Source organism: Pezoporus wallicus, unplaced genomic scaffold, assembly GCF_028554395.1.
Source record: "Pezoporus wallicus isolate ANWC-B61680 ecotype Strahan unplaced genomic scaffold, APGP_CSIRO_Pwel_v1 contig_5352, whole genome shotgun sequence".
Classification (NCBI taxonomy): Eukaryota; Metazoa; Chordata; class Aves; order Psittaciformes; family Psittacidae; genus Pezoporus; species Pezoporus wallicus.
Genome location: NW_026639660.1, coordinates 2126980 through 2143121, shown reverse-complemented (window position 1 = coordinate 2143121; position 16142 = coordinate 2126980). Strand labels below are relative to the sequence as shown.

The 16142-nt window shown below is 37.0% G+C and overlaps 1 protein-coding gene across 7 annotated transcripts in view; it reads right to left on the bottom strand.

The window, feature by feature from the left end:
* BIRC6 (baculoviral IAP repeat containing 6) overlaps positions 1-16142 on the bottom strand; it is a 172908-nt gene that overhangs the window by 131638 nt on the left and 25128 nt on the right. For all 7 annotated transcript variants that reach the window (XM_057415403.1, XM_057415396.1, XM_057415397.1 and 4 more), the window contains exons 9-13: positions 15965-16023; positions 13830-15224; positions 7968-8117; positions 4881-5106; positions 1730-1890 (exon numbers count right to left, since the gene is read on the bottom strand). In XM_057415403.1, coding sequence (XP_057271386.1) covers positions 1730-1890; positions 4881-5106; positions 7968-8117; positions 13830-15224; positions 15965-16023 — 1991 coding nt within the window. The remainder of the gene's footprint in view (positions 1-1729; positions 1891-4880; positions 5107-7967; positions 8118-13829; positions 15225-15964; positions 16024-16142) is intronic.

The following is a 16142-nucleotide window of genomic DNA, read 5'->3' as shown; positions in this document are numbered from 1 at the left end:
GGGAAAAGCAAATTCTGCTACACTGCATGCAAGAAAGTGAAATGTCACTTTCTTGAAGAGCTCTGTCATATATTATGATCCATATACTATACTGTAAAGGTCCACAAAAAGCAATCTATTTCACAGCCAAATTAAATACCTTCATAGAATTACCAACTCATTGAACTGTTTCCTCAGAAATACTTAATACAGAGACATTAAGGAAAAAAGTGTAGCTTTCCTTCTACAGTTTTGTTCCACAAGTAAAGATTTTCAGAGTAATTCTGGCATTCAGATCTGCAAATGAATTCTAAAATTCATGCTGAAAATAAAGCAGATTTTGTTCAGAAAAGCAACATGGAATATTTTTCTCTTTGACAGAAAAAAAACCCTGCTGTATGTTAAAAATTAAGGTTTTACTTAAAGTGTTAACCAAAGGAAGAACCTGCAAGAACACCTATTGACTGCTGTCCTGCAGTCACAACTAGCACTTCAGTTAAAACACTTCAGATATCTTGTACCCTACAAGAATACATGTTTTTCCAAGAATATTACTATGCAATAATAATTTATTCTCAGATAACCACCAGTTTGTAGGATTTCTTCAAGAAGCATCTCCAGCACACTTTTTTTTCTTGTTAAACACTGGAGGATACTAGGAGTGAGAAGTTGTATGAAAGCATGTCAATGACCTCTGGTATGCCTGTATTCCTTTTCAAAATTTAGAGCACTATTACCATTGTTTAGCTGGAGTGCTCTTAATTAGCATTTATAAAACAGAAAACTAAAAAGAGCTTTTATAATCGTGCTTGCTGTTCTCTTCTCCCCAACACATTTTATATCCAGCCGCCAATTTAATACGATGTGACAGCAAGATTTCTCTGAAAAACTGGTTTCCTAGAAGGTTTCCAGAAAGAGGTGTCCAGATAAAGGTAACCAATTAATGTCTCTATAAAAGAAAGAGCTGCATGTAATGCCTTCCATCCCTAGCAGACGGGGCAGCAGGACATGCAACGAACACTCACCACAATCCCAATAGAGGCACAAACTCTTCCACATCAAAGTGACTTTTCAATTTATGTTACCCCCTCACAGGTTCTCTGAGAGCTAGCAAGATACAGAGATCTTGCTGGGGAAGACTCCTAGATCCAGCTAGGTAAGGTAAAAGCATTCATAACTTTGGTCTACTCTGTCAAAACTGTGAGGAACAAAAGGTAAAATCATACTGCACCTTTTGCATAGCTTACTTAAAGAGCCAAATGATGACAGAATTCCCAAGTAAGCCAGTTATTATCTTGTGCTATGAAAAAACACTTGCTGTTTTCTCTCATGCATCCAACAGGCACTGGCAAATAACTTCCTTCTGTGATTTGGAATAATTTATATTTCTAAATATATCAAGAACTTTAAAATGTACCACTTGTTTCATTAGTCAATCTCTAGGATGATTTACAATTATTTAATGACTTGAGGATTCAAGCAGTACAGAACAATAATTCAGTTCAACTTTTCTGAGCTATGTATTTTTTTGTGTAAAATTCAGGATTTTGAAGCTGTTTACCCAGTTTGTTTCCCCACTTTACCTTCAAACACGGTAAGTGAAAACAGACCATGATGCTGAGCAAAAGAAAGTGGAAACAAGTGAAACCAAATATATACACAGTTCTAAGCAATTCTTCTAACATACATTACAGAGAATAATAAGCTTGAGAAAAGAAATAATCTGAACCATACCCAAGTTCCTTCTTACCATTGACTTTCCCTAAGCCTGGAGCTTTATTTTTCAGTAAAGTCACTTGAATCTGGGGAATGTTTGTGATGTTTGAATTCAAAACAAACTTGAAGTCCACATGTCCAACCATACAGGCTTTTGGCAGAACAAGTTCAAAGACATGCTCATCCCAGCTGTTGCTGTCAGGAAAAAAAAGAAGACAATGACCCAGTGTTAAGAGAAAATTCAGCTCAAGCAAGCAGCATTACCCAGCGCATTCTCCATCTGTGCATGTTTTCTTTAACAAGAGAAAAAAAAACAACCACCTTATACTGCATTGGTTGATGTCCACAGGAATTTCTGAAGTACAGGTCCTTCAAGCTGCTGTTACCCACATTCATTTTGTAAAGAACATGTTAAAAGCTAACTGATAAGAGAAAGCAAATCAATATTTGGATAAAAGTAGCAATGAAAAGATTCCCTATTACCCTCATTGCAGTACTGTTTCCATAGTACTGTAAATACCAGTTACTCTTTTCCTGGAATAATGCCCCAAAGGAAGTTTTAAGCATCTCTCAATCGGCATGTATGGAATAATGATCCTCCATGAAGGTCTCATATTAATCCAACAGTAAAGAGATCTTTAATACTTGTTATACCTGTGGCAATGAACTTCACAATCTAATTCTGTGATGAATGAAAAACTCTCCTTTAAGCAGCTTTTTAATTTCTCATAATTCTATTTAAGTGCATCAACTTTATTTGCAAAGTTTCAAATAAGAAAAAAAAATTTTACTTCCTTAATATTTTCACAACATTTTAGCATATCCATCCTATATATCACTTTTCTCTGATACTCTAAAGCAAGTTCTTTCAGCAGCTTTTCTCACCTTTGAAACCATTCTATAGCACCTTTTAAAAGAAGAATACACAATCAAGACCATGTTCTAAATGCAAATACACCATCATTCTCATAACTACAAAATATTTTCTAACACACTTCTTCATTCCTTTTCTAGAAGATCTCAATGTTTGATCTTCCACTACAACTGACCTTTGAGCTGCAGACCCACTCAGAGTTTAAACACTGGAAAGCAGATCAGTACCTAGCTCCTCCTTCTTTCATATATTTTCAAGTATGTCTGCACTAGATGAAAACAGAAAATATTTCCTATCTAAATTTGAGAAAACCCAGAAACTCAGATGTTACTGTTTTATCAAAGCACATTAGGAATTCACATACTTTATTTTTTTAAACAGGATTAATCCAATTTAGCATTTCAATGAAATTACCACTGAAGGGGATATACTGATATTTTAGGTAATTCACAAGTTAAACCAGACTCTGCTTTTCGTTTTCTTAGTTACACATCTATTTTAAAATAAAAAAAAAATAAAATAGGATTGAAAGAGTGCAAGTGTGATATAAAGCCATTCCCTAAAATACATTTACAGGATTATCTCCTATCTATTTGAGAAACAAAACAATTATCATATCAAATTGCATTACTCATCCATCTAACCCTGTAATCCCACATCTTGATAGGAATCAATATGAGACACACAGAGGAGATAAAAGGAACTTTAGAATAAGGACCAAAAAAATAATCCAGAAATCAAAGTTTCTTCCCAGATAACTTCCAATTAAGAGCTAATGCTGCTCTCAGTCTTAAGATTTTATTTTCTACTCTATGAACAAAAGGACTGTAATTTAATCATTTTCATCATGAGTCATTTAGCAGCTGTCAAAGATTTCCAGTACTAAATCAAAACTTGTAACTTTACCTCTTTACATTACTGTTTTAATTGCAGCAGGCATAATTCTTTTCCTCTAATGAAACCAATACTCACACACTAATGTTCCACCTATCATCTTCCAATTAACAGCTACTACTTGTTTGCTTCCTTATATATTCATATTGGTAGCTTTTTATTTTTCAGCTGTTACTGAACACACTGGATAATCAATAGTTGAAACTGGAAGTCATTTTGCAAGGAACCACCTCCTTTCCACTTGTTACATAGAGAGTATTTTACTTACACAAATAAAAATTTTAAAGCCTGCAATGCACTGCAAGCCTTTAACCACAGCTTATGACCATTTAATTAAAGGAACTTCAGCTCATGTGAGGTGTCAGCCACAGAAATACCTGCAACCATTACCTTCTAGACCCATTTTCTCACATGGAACAGTTTGTTCTCACATGCTATTCCCCCTACACATGATGTCTAGCTCCCCTACAACCCTTTGGCTATTTCACTGTTTCCACAGTATGGATACTCAGATTATGTATTTCTACCCAAATCTTGTACATCAGTGGTACAGATAAGTGACAGCCTGACCCAAAAGATCTTGTGCTTTATTACATGAGTCCTTTGATAAAACACAAAACACAGCTTCTACCTGTATTTTGTTTCTCTGAGCACTTTTCAGAAAAACTATGCAAAGCTATTTCAGGCACATTTTACACAGCTCATCAAGACCACAACACCGCTATTCTAGTTTTTAGGTTCTAGTTTCAGCCTTTAGTCTAGAGGAATTCCAAGTTCTCAAGTTACGTGCAAAAAACTAAGCAGTACTACCCATAGCATGTCAATGCAGTTCATTTCAATGAAAATATTGCCTGGATTTTAGCACAGCCGTGGCTATATAATGGCTTAAGTAAATGACTCTTGTACAAAAATTTAACTTGACATGAACAGAAGTAAATCCAGATTCTATCTTCACATTTTTAAATAAATTACAATACAATTTAATTTATGACAGCTCATTAGTCACACTGGCACCTGCAGCTTTAATTTTCCCATTGAAAAAAAAAGTACTAAAAATGCGTGTATGCATATGAAGGGTGAATCAGACTTTTATAGAAACAATTAAGAATATTTGTAATTCTGACAAATGTGCTTGTCTAATTATATAATGGAATGGCAACATTTGGCAAACAAAAATAGACAAGTTAAAAACTTGATTTTTCAATCTGCCTCAAGGTTCACTAAAACAATTCTGGCAATCGCACAAACTTCAACACAAACTGCCGAAGAAGGATTACTACCTGAAACCAAAGTACAAGTTCTTGAACTTACACACTACTTAAAAACAATTAAATTGCACGAAAATTGTGCTTAAATCCACTATATAAAGTACTTATGCGATACTCATGTGATTCTTTCTGCATCACTACCTACCCACCTGTCTGTCTGGAGCTTCCAAGTTCGAGTATGCTGAGCTGCATCCCCATGGTGCTGCTGGTGCAAGTGCTGAGGATGCCGCCTTTGCTGCTGCTCTTGCTGGACTTCTACCCAACAGGGAGGGACAGTGGCTGAAAACCGTGGCGTTAAGGTCTCAAAACGGGTCAGTTCAACCAGGGATGTCAATGTTTCAAGAGAAAATGGCTGGTCCACCAAAAGATCAACTCCTGAGTAATTACAGAACATATATTAATTGCTACACAGATACTTTACCCAGAACATCCTATACAGTTTTGAAATATAACCAAACTGCTATGGGTAAAATTAACTACATGGTATATGAAGTTTCTAAAATAATGAAGCAAAAACACCCAATCCCAAACAATTAAAACTCCCACCCCAATGACAAAAATACTCAAACAAACAAAAAACCTAACAACAACAGAAAAAAAAAAACAGACACAAGCCACTAAACAACTCCAGTCTCGAAGCTAGCATCCTCTGAAGGCAGCTCATTTGGAATAAATTTTGAGAGCTCTGAGCATGCTGTCTGGGATTCAACCACAAGCATCAGGAAAAAGTAATTAGCCAGCTACACTTTGATGATGTAAAGCTGATTAAAACATTCTTTTAAACACCTGTACTGACTCAGATTAAAAAAAAAATTAAAAAATGAAAGTTTTATATTTCTTGAAAACAGACATGTGGAATTACTGTGCAATTTTAAACAGTGATAAAGACGTTACAACATTGCTTTGGCACCTGCTTATCAATATATACTTGTTTCATGGTGGGTTACTAGAATGCTTTGGAAGACTCCCAGTTTAGCTTAAAAGAGAGGTAAGTGAAAAACAAACATGTTTTATATAAGGCACTTGAAAGACACTAGACCTAGACAAGTATTTTGTCTTCTTGTCTTCATATTCAAGTCTTGTCCTGAGGAAACAAGGAGATTAATTGAAGGAGTACTCAAGATTAAAATATCACAGGGAGACAAACACCTAAAGAAATGTTACAAAAGAAATCTGAAAATATTCAGGTGTCCTCAGACAAAAAACACTGAAAACTTGAGGGAAAGTAACTATGCACACTGTCAATCTTACTGTATTTCGAGTATTTTTCTCTTAAAAATGTATTCTGGAAAATATCTTTTACTTGTGAAGAAACAATGGATATCAAAAGCAGCAGGTTTGCTACCTGACTACTATTTGTCACCATCTAGGGAGCAAAGAAAATTACATCCTTCAGCTTGAGAGCAGGCAACAAGGCACATGCAATTCCTCCCCAGAAAGTGGAGGAGCTCCATACGAGATACCCAGTGTCAGGCAAAAAATTCGCTCTCCTTGCAACAACTACGATTTCGACTTTTTAGTCCAGAAGACAGGAAAATGCTGAAGAGATTAGAAATGTGAAATTAGTTAGGAATTTAATTTCAGTAATATAGCAAACATCTTTATTTTTTTATTGCCAAATATGAACCTCATTAGCTAGATGACACTGCAATGATAAGTGAGATCATAGCTCTAAGCACATGACAATTCTACCTTTGAGTAGACTGGATTTTTTCTGCTTCATCCCCCCCCAACAGAAACAATTACAAATTTGGAGTATTCGGAGCAACAATATGTGACATGGTATCAACCCCTGAAATTGAAAAATTAAGGAGCTAAGAGCACTCAAAAGTTACTTAGCATCTTTTGCAAAATTACATCGTTTTTGTTACATTGGAATAGTGAGTTACGATAAGCTGGTTCTAGTTCTAATGGCAAACTCTAACAAAGGTTTTAAACTGTTCAGGAAAACTAACATCCGTTTTCAATTTGTTTCTATTAAAAAAAAAAAAAAAAACAAAAAAACCCAACATTATTTTAGATCCCTTCACCACAAAAATCCCTCCACTCCTTAAAAGGGAAATACTAATTTTAACCTAATCTAAGATTTACAACTCCATACACTTGAAGTATTGTAAATTCTATTTTCTAGCATACATTTAAGAAATGCATTCCAGAATGCCAACAATAGAGGGAAAAAACACCCCACAAACAGCTACAATTTATATGAACAATATATGAACAAAAGCTTGTGCTTGTTAGTGTGGTTTCTCTACTGACCACAGGATCTTTTAGCTACAGCTTCAGAGAATACCAAAGTGATTTTATAAAACCACCCTGCTGCTGCCTGCCATCAGCTGTGAACAAGATATACAGATCAAGACTTGATGCTCAGTCAGATCTGCCTTGGAGTTCACTTCAGGAAACAGAAAGCTTTCTGCCGAGCTATGCCTCCGTCTGAAAAGCACGTTAAGACAAAAGTTGAAGAAAATGTTTTTTTTTTTCTCCTGGCTGGGACTTGATTAAAAGAGAAGCAACCCTGATGTTACAAACATGGGTGGCTATGTCTGCTCGCAATCCATACACAGCCTGACAGCTTCATTATACAGAAAATGTTTGCACAGTCCTAGCCATCATTTGCACATTCTGCGCTAAGAGTCCAGGATTACTGACTTTAGCATCCTTAACCCGGATAGCTCAGACTAAGAGCTATCTATGCAACCAGCATTGTTTTCAACTCTTCTCCCCAGCCCTCTCATTTCAGCACTGGCTTCCTATGACTATTAACCTTCTCTCAAAGCTTTTAGTGGCTCGGTTTGATGCCACAGCAAAACAGTACTCAATCTATCTGATCATTATTGTGCATCTAACAGCTACTTGGAAATCATTACAGACCAAGATCAAGCAATACTACATTCTCTGAATTATCTAACTACTTAAAAGGAGGACCTGCAGCTTGTAGACAGCCACTTTTGAAGTAAGTAAATCCCTTCCTTGTACCAATAAGCCATAATCAAGCTATACTGAAAGTGGTGGTTTTCTTTTTATTTGTCTGGGTTTTGTTTTAAATCAGGAACTGCGAAAATGTTATGTTTGTACATAGCCAGTGATAAACATACAGCAACTACAGAACTGGGGGGCAGCAAAAAAGGATAAGGCAGCATCCAATTAAATAATTCAGAATCATCTTAAAATGCAACTTCCAAAAATTTCAAAAGCATTTTTACTTATGATACACCTAAACACGTGCGATTTACCTGTAATGCCTGGACTTGAAGGATTAGACAAGGGCTTGGTCCCTTCTGAGGACTGTTCTACACTTTTAGAAAGGGATCCATCTACAAGTATATCAGCTTCATCTATGTCATCACAGGTTCCTCCAATCTGAAGGAAATGAAGTTCTCCACCTAAAATCATCAGAGACAACAAAAGAAGTTTAGACATGCATACAGTAATACTTAACTCACAAGACAGCCTTTGCAGTTAAAAGTGCTAAACAACTACGACAGTAATACAGGACCTGAAATCAGTAAGATTATACAGGAATACTAGTTTTGCTTTACTATTACAATTTTTTTCAGGGTAAATGCAAGACAGAACTACAAAAATGCTGAATGCAGTTCTGAATGGCATGAACGAAAAAAACCACCTGAGAGGTAGAGGGGATTAAAGGGTAGTTAATTAAGGAAACCTCAGCAGAAACCAAAAATGATAACCATTCCAATCACTTCCCATAACACAAATTATCCCTTTAAACAGTAGTCCATCATGTCAACTGACGGCCTTCACTACTTCATTCGTAAAGTCGCATAAATTTCCTTTTACAGTTCAATATTTGGGAACTGAAAAATCACTTCCCCTCTTTAACTCTCGTAACTAAGGGGCCGTTCACATTATTTCATCAATCTTGGAATTACAACACTGATCAGGGCAACAGCCAAAAAGACAAGTCCAACATTTGCTAAGGACACAATGTTTTGAGAGAAGCTGGAATGGTGGACATCATTCAAGGAAGTTGCCCATTAGTCACCACGACAGATATACATAGCTGAATTCTGTCATTTACAGAGAATTCACCAAGAAGGAATGCTCAATTTTACATAAGGCTGGGGGAAGGGCTATTCACAGTTTTCAGAAGTTACAAAAATCCTACTCAGTAGGATTTAAATAGAGAAGAAAATCCTAGGGTGGGCCTTCCATAGCTTTTACTGAAAATTGACTACAGACTGTCCTTCAGCATCTGAATACCGTTATGACAAACCCTGTTATGCAAATTCTCAGTTATCTGAAACAAAGTTGAGATAATACACCTAATAATAAGCCAAGATAAAAGCATAATCAGTAGGTACATGCTCTGCACTGTGAGGGGTGAGTAGACCAAAACAGTGCTAGAGAGGCACAGAGAGGCAGAGCGAGAACGTGAGAGGCACAGAAGACAAGCAAAAAGGCACAGAGAGAGCTGGTACAGGTTTTTTTTCCGTTTCTCAGTATGAACGGCCTGACAACAAATGGCTTAATAAAATAAAAAATAAAGAAAAAATAAAACCAGAATAAAAAGAGGAAAACAGTAGCTTAAATGACCAAAATGGACAAGATCTGTGCACCATGGGAAAATCCACCCAAGGCCTGGACAATGCTGCATGAAAGCAGAGCTCCCAGCATCTGAAGGAACAGATTTCCTCGCTACCTGTATTTTTCTTTTTACTTTTATCTTACTGAAACAGCTATTTCATTAAGCCATTTGTCAGCGAGGCCCTTCTCACTGAGATCTCATAAGAAGCCTCTACCACATCTCTCTCCACCCCAGGTCACCCAACTCCGGTATAGAACAACAAATTCCAAGAATGGAAGGGGAAAAAAAAAAACCATAGTTCTAGCAAATAACAATGAGTTTCTTTGAAATTAAACCACTCACAAATGAGCAATTTTCCTTAAAGAGAATTAGGGACACATTAGAAAAAACAGACCTTGACAGCTTCAGCTGGTAATAAGCCAAACCTCAGTTTGTTTGCTGTTCTGTTTACTGCTAAAAAATCAATGATCAGAATAATCTCAACAATCAAAACCAGACACTCTCCTGTACATAAATAAGGTACACCCTCATGCCATGGAAGTTCAACACACTGAACTGCACCATCTGCCGTTTTTATGGCTCTCAGCAGGAATAATGCTGAAGAACTTCAGAAAGCTGTGGGTTTTCCTAAGGGAAAGTTACGCCAAGGTCTCACTTATTCTGTAGATGGTTGGGTAGAGACTGCTTTTAAAGATACAAAACTTTAGTCCTCAAACCAGATTTCTGAATTTCTGTCACTAATTAACAGCAGGGAAAACCATCCTTACCATTCATTATTCCTATACTACAAGAGGAAGAGAGTCACAATCCCTGCATTCCTGGAAGATTCCACCACTTTTCCAAGAAGAATTCTATGCTCAACTTGACATATCCTACTTCCTCATATCTGTTTTAAAAAAGCTTCTGTAAGTAAGTTTATTATGATCTTCAGTTAAAAAGTATTAGCCTCTACAATTCTTAGTGCTTTTGCACGTTTTCCAGACCCCTGCAGGCGGCTTTGCTTCTGTATCACAAAGGAGGCATTTGCTCTCACAGAACACCTAAAGGCGACCTTCTGATGATGCATACTTGAGAAGTTGTCGCAAAGACACCACAGTTCCTATAGTCAAGTGCTAGGGAAAAAAAATAATAATTATCTGTGCAGAAGTCAATGCTGCTGTTGGTTTGGTTGGGTGGGTTTTTTCCTTTGTTTTTGTTTTGTTCTGGTGTTGCTACTGGCTCATGTTCTGCACTACTAGGCTGAAACAGTGATTCATGTTTGACAACTGTAGCTCTGGAAATCTATGCATCCAAACCAAACTGTATCTGGTTCTCTTAAGCACCAGATAACAGGCTTCAAATATCACCAAAAGAGCACCCTACAGCTGTAATCCTATTCAAAATAAATACCTGTAACCTACTGCACAGCTGACACCAAAAAGTAACATTTTTAAGTGGGAAAAGAATAATCATTCACAACTCGGGTCTAAACCACAGTTACATAAAAACACTCAAAACCTGAAACACCCATTCACGCAGAGATTTCTTTTCAGCTATATCTTATAGGCAACTATGGGAAAAACGATACAATCAACACATGAAAATAATATGCCAACAAGATATATATGATTTCTGTCAACAGCAGGAAAAGGCTGTTCTACATACAAAACTTTCAGACATGAAAGTACCTCTTCACTTACTCCCATGATCCAAGCAAGTAAACAGGAAAGAATATAATGCTCAGCTTATATTCTTGAATGGTTTTCCAAGATCCAAGCATTTCCAGTGTATGCATGTTCCATATCTTATACTTAATATTTTCACTTTTGTCTTTCCACTAGGAGATACTTGCTGGAAGGATTAAGTTCACCTACACCAGTGAATACAACTATTCTACTTTCAACACATATCTTCCTAATGTTGTCAGACTACAGGCACTATTCCATACGTGGTAGTAAATATAGAGAAGCAAAGACCTCAAGGTGATTTTGCAAGAAGCCCAAGAAAACTGCACAGGGGGGGGGACGGGAAGGAGGAGAAACAACAACAACAAAAAAACCCACAAGAAAAAAAGAGAAATCTCTAGCCATTTATCTGCTAAGTGAACAATTTTACCCCCTTACAGCAGGAAGATTAAAGGATGAATATGATTCAACACAACAGAGATTATGCAAAACCTATTCCTTACATCAAGTTATTAAAACGTGCAATAACACACAGGAGAAAAAGTTATATTAATAGTTCAGCTTTTTTATTTGCTTTTTTTTTTCAGTATTCCTGATTCTTACGCAGTACACTTATTTATGAACCTTAAATATCAAGTAATTCTTTACAAAGCTTTGTGTTTTGGCATAAATGCTAGGAGTCCGAGGTTTCAGATGTATTTAGAATCAGACTCTGAAATCCAGACTTATAATGTATTTTTATGGACATAAATACTTAATCCCTAAATATTTATGATGGCTCAAAACTAAGAAAAATTATACTAGGACAAGTGACTGAGCTGTTAAAAGAACAGAAAAGCTTCTAAAGACATTTTAACAATGAAAATAATGACGTTAATTCTAGTTTGGTTGCAGAGCAGAAAATCAAGTTCCAAATAGAGGTGCAGTGGTTGTAAGTAAAAGATAATCAATGGATTAAAAAAAAAAAAAGTTATCAAAGTACTGTATTAAAAAGAGGAAGCTTGAGGGCAGAGGGATACCTGTGACACATAGCTAGGACTACCGAAATAAAAAACCAAAATCAACTCAAAGGCAGCAAGAACGAAGGAAGTCCCAGCAAAGCTATCTATAAATTACTAGACGGACACCGTAACACCCTCAGAGGGAGCAAACACAGAGATATTTGCTGAAAAAGCATCATGACGTGTTTGTCTATTATGAGGAAGACAAAGTGCTCTCCAGTCGGTAACAGAGGTGGTGGTTATCTAGTTAGAGTAGGTTTCTTGTCACAAATCCTACAAACACAGAATAAGTGCTGCCAGCTCAACAGGCCTGCATATCTTGCACTCAAGTTCTCCAAACAGGTTTAGATAATACCAAATGCTGTAAGAATATAATTACCATACATGCCAACACTGGATGGGAAAGTACCCTGCACAGTAACAATAAGCCCTTTAATTATTAATCTTAAACCACAAGAAGAAGAGAATAAATTTGCAGTGAGGAAGAAATGAATTACAGTACAATTCTGTAGGGATAAAAAAAAAAAGGCAACCTAGAGATGTTGGGTTTTGTTTTGTTGTTTTTTTTTTAAAAAGAGATTGCAGTTTGATCAGCAAAATAGAGGCAAAACCAGTATGACATGTATACGGCACACTAACAGTCTTCAAGGGCAATTAACCTTTCAGTTTGAGTTTCATTTTAACTAGGAAAAAGAGTGCATTATGAAACAAAACTGAAACAGTTTAATAAACACTTCTTCAACAGCAGTTACCAAAATAGAACAGTTTAGCAAATGAGTGTTTCCACTGGGAATCTGCAAACAAATTCTAGTTGCTAACATGCAATGTTTTCATCCATGCTAAAGAAGCAATCTAGAATTTCCACTGCTAAAAAGTGTTGGTAGGTAAATGATTATCACAGTGCCCTTCAGAGACATGAGATTTTTACAGTAAGCTTGACTTCATCTGTTGGACTTAACAGGTAAATCTGATTTAGCAACTGCTCATAGGAGGACTGTGTAATAAACATGACATCACCATGCAAGAAGGAAATGTGCCAATATAAATTCTTCCAGTAAAGTTCAACAAGATATTGGTGGGAGTTCATCTGAAATGTGAGAACCATCCCATCAGTTTAGCGCCTCTGAGAGGTTAAGCATTCCCACCAGAGCTGCATTCAAGTGCAGCACAACTAAATGGTACACAGAGGAATTCAGCTGGGTGACAGCCAGAGCTGTTTCCACTGTCCCTGTGTGACATGGAAATGGGAGGTGTGGTGTTTTAGGGTCCTCTGCAAAGTAGCAGTTACCTGGACCAGAGTTATACTCCCCTCCCACCTGCCTCCTTCCCTCAAAATGTCTCATGTTCATTTTGAAAAAGATCTATCAATCCTGCATGGACAGCCTGGCTCTCACACTTAAGAGAGAAGTAACAATACCAGTTGCAAAAGGCTGAAGCAGAACCAGCAGCCCTATCTGAAAGAAGATACAACTGACCACTGGGATAAGGTATAAAAGCATTATCTTCTCTACCCTCTTAAATATCGCCAATTACAGACAGGAGGCATTTTTCTGAAATGTGAACCTCTAGCACAGAAATAATTACATACAAGAATTACTTTTATTTGGTTTGGTTTGAAGAAAATCTGTGCCTCTACAAGAACAATTTACCTGTACACTGACATACTCAAGAGTTACTCCCATTTCAGAGATGTAAAATCTACATTTAAGATGAGGAATTAACCAGACTTCATGCTCTCTAGAACAGAATCAAACTGTACATAAATTCAATGGAATTTACCTATTACTGTTTTGAAACTTAGATTCTAACGTTCTAGAATATAATCCAAACACATTTGTAAGGAAAAAAACATCAAGAATTTATTTTAGATAAAAGTCTTACCTTTGGTGCATGCACATAATCTGTCTGTGCCCGAACAGTATATCACAGAGACAAACATATCCGGTTCCTCAGTGCCCTCTTTTTTGGGTGGCTCCACTTTGGCCAGAATTTCAAAGTTCGTAAGATCTAGTATTTTTACATATCCTCCCTGAGTAGTTATTACCAGGTGCCCAAGAGCAGAGATCTCTGATCTTCTCTCTCTCCCACTGCCATTTTTAGAAGTTAATTGTATTTCCTCTACAGGCTCCTCACAGTCATCTTCTCGATTATCCAATATATCTGGTGGGAGCAAAATCATTGAGGTAATTGTGTCTTGGGGGTCTTTGATATGCTGGATTTTTACTGGCTCCTCCTCTAGAGTAACTATTCTAGTGGCATAATTCATCTTATAAAGCACTAGGTATCCACCACTAACACTTCTCTGTTCAGGCTGAATTATTAAAGGAGTTGGTACATCTGCTGGTGACTCATGTTGGATTACATCAACACTCGTGCCATTCACTACAGCAAGACTTGATTCTAGTTCCCCTTTCCTTCTATTACATAGTGCCGAGTTTAATTTATTTAAATTGTTCAAGGCCTCTACTTGATTTATTGCACTCAGAGATTCAACAGGACAAGTCCGCAGTCCTACTAACAGATGAACTCCATCTGCACAAGGCGTGATTGAATCTACACACAGGTTCTCCTCCTCTGCAAACTTTGGCAGACGCAGGCATTGAACCAAAGTCCCAGGCTTGGGAACCATAGAGCTCCACTTGTCCGAGTCTGGAGAAGCTAGGTTGGCTGCAGCATCTGCAAACTGCTGAATGTAAGTCACAGGGGGATCCTGTAATAGCAACTGCTCCTGACTGTCCAGCTCCATTTCAATGATCTGTGGAACTGTGAAACCATCATCATGTATACTTTTACTCATAATATTGTTCATCTGTGAAAAGAGTTTTCCTGCTTTTTCATCAGATTCCTTAATGCTGTATAGCAGCAATACAGGTAAAGTCCTCCTTACCAGAGGGGAATTCAGTTCGGAATTAGTGCAGGATTCATTGTCAGTTGATCCCTGTTCTGAGACACTCTCACCTCGAGTCCTACTTAAGCCATCCAGTGACCTCTGAGAGTTACTGCTAACAGGAGAGGTAGCAGGTGATTTGTATGTTAACAGACCTCCAGCTAATAAACAAGGAAAGGGAATGTTGTGTTGTTCTAGATGTTTTTCCTTCATCTTTTCACTCTTACAGTTGGCCAAACAGGGATTTGCCCCAAGTTCTTCTAGATCCTTAACCGTGTCTTCCAGAACATTTGCAACAATTTCCCACTGAAGCTTTTCAGGTTGTTGAAGGATGCTGAGAGCTGTTATATCAAGGCTGACTTCCATAGTTTCTTTTTGTGATGTATGCCCTTAAAACAAAAAGGTTTAACATATTTTAACAACAACAACAAAAAAACTCACCTTGCATATAATACTGTTTGATGAAAAAAAGCCCTTTTTTACATCTCAAGTCAATTTCACTGTGTGTGTACATGCAGGTATTCTTTTCCCTCCACCCACTTGCTGATTCCTACTCAGAGATGTAAACTCGATTATGCGAAATAAGAAGTAATCCTCCCTCCCCTCAAAATTTCTGATTCAGCCTCTAGGAAAATAAGACAAGAACAACATGCATAGCACTGTTCTGCTTCCAGATGAAACCTTTATTCAGGAAGAGAAATACTCCAACAAAGTGCATACACAGAGGGAAACAACCAAAGTACTCTCTTGAGGCAGAAGTTGCTCCTCAGAGAGAGGAACTCTTTCTGGCATTCCCCTAAATTTAAAGGGGTTGCTACAGCTGTAATTTTTCCTATTCTAAGTAGCTTCTTTTAACTTGGTTTGTGTGTTTTATTGACAGCAAGATAAGCACTGCTTATTATCAAACAAGGCATTTTATTAACTATCAAAGTAGGGATTTTCCTTGTCTCCTGTGTGTAATCTCTCCAACACAGAATGATTTAAATATTGGCATTGCTTTCAAGGTCAATCTTTTTCCTTTTTTCTAATACAGTGAATATAGTATCACTGATTTTGATAGGGCTTTTTTAAACGCTGAGAAGAAAAACTTCCCTCCTGACCTTCAAACTATGAATCAGACATAACCTACCTGTCACAGATTCTGATCTGGAATGCTCTTCGCTGTCTGAATCCTCCAGCAGGTCATCACTGAAAGAAAGTGCATGAATGACACCATGTACACTGTTGCTGCATTCTTATTTTTAATTAAATAAAAATAAAAAAGTAACATGTATTATAACTTGGCATTTCTTTTAGTCAGCATTGTA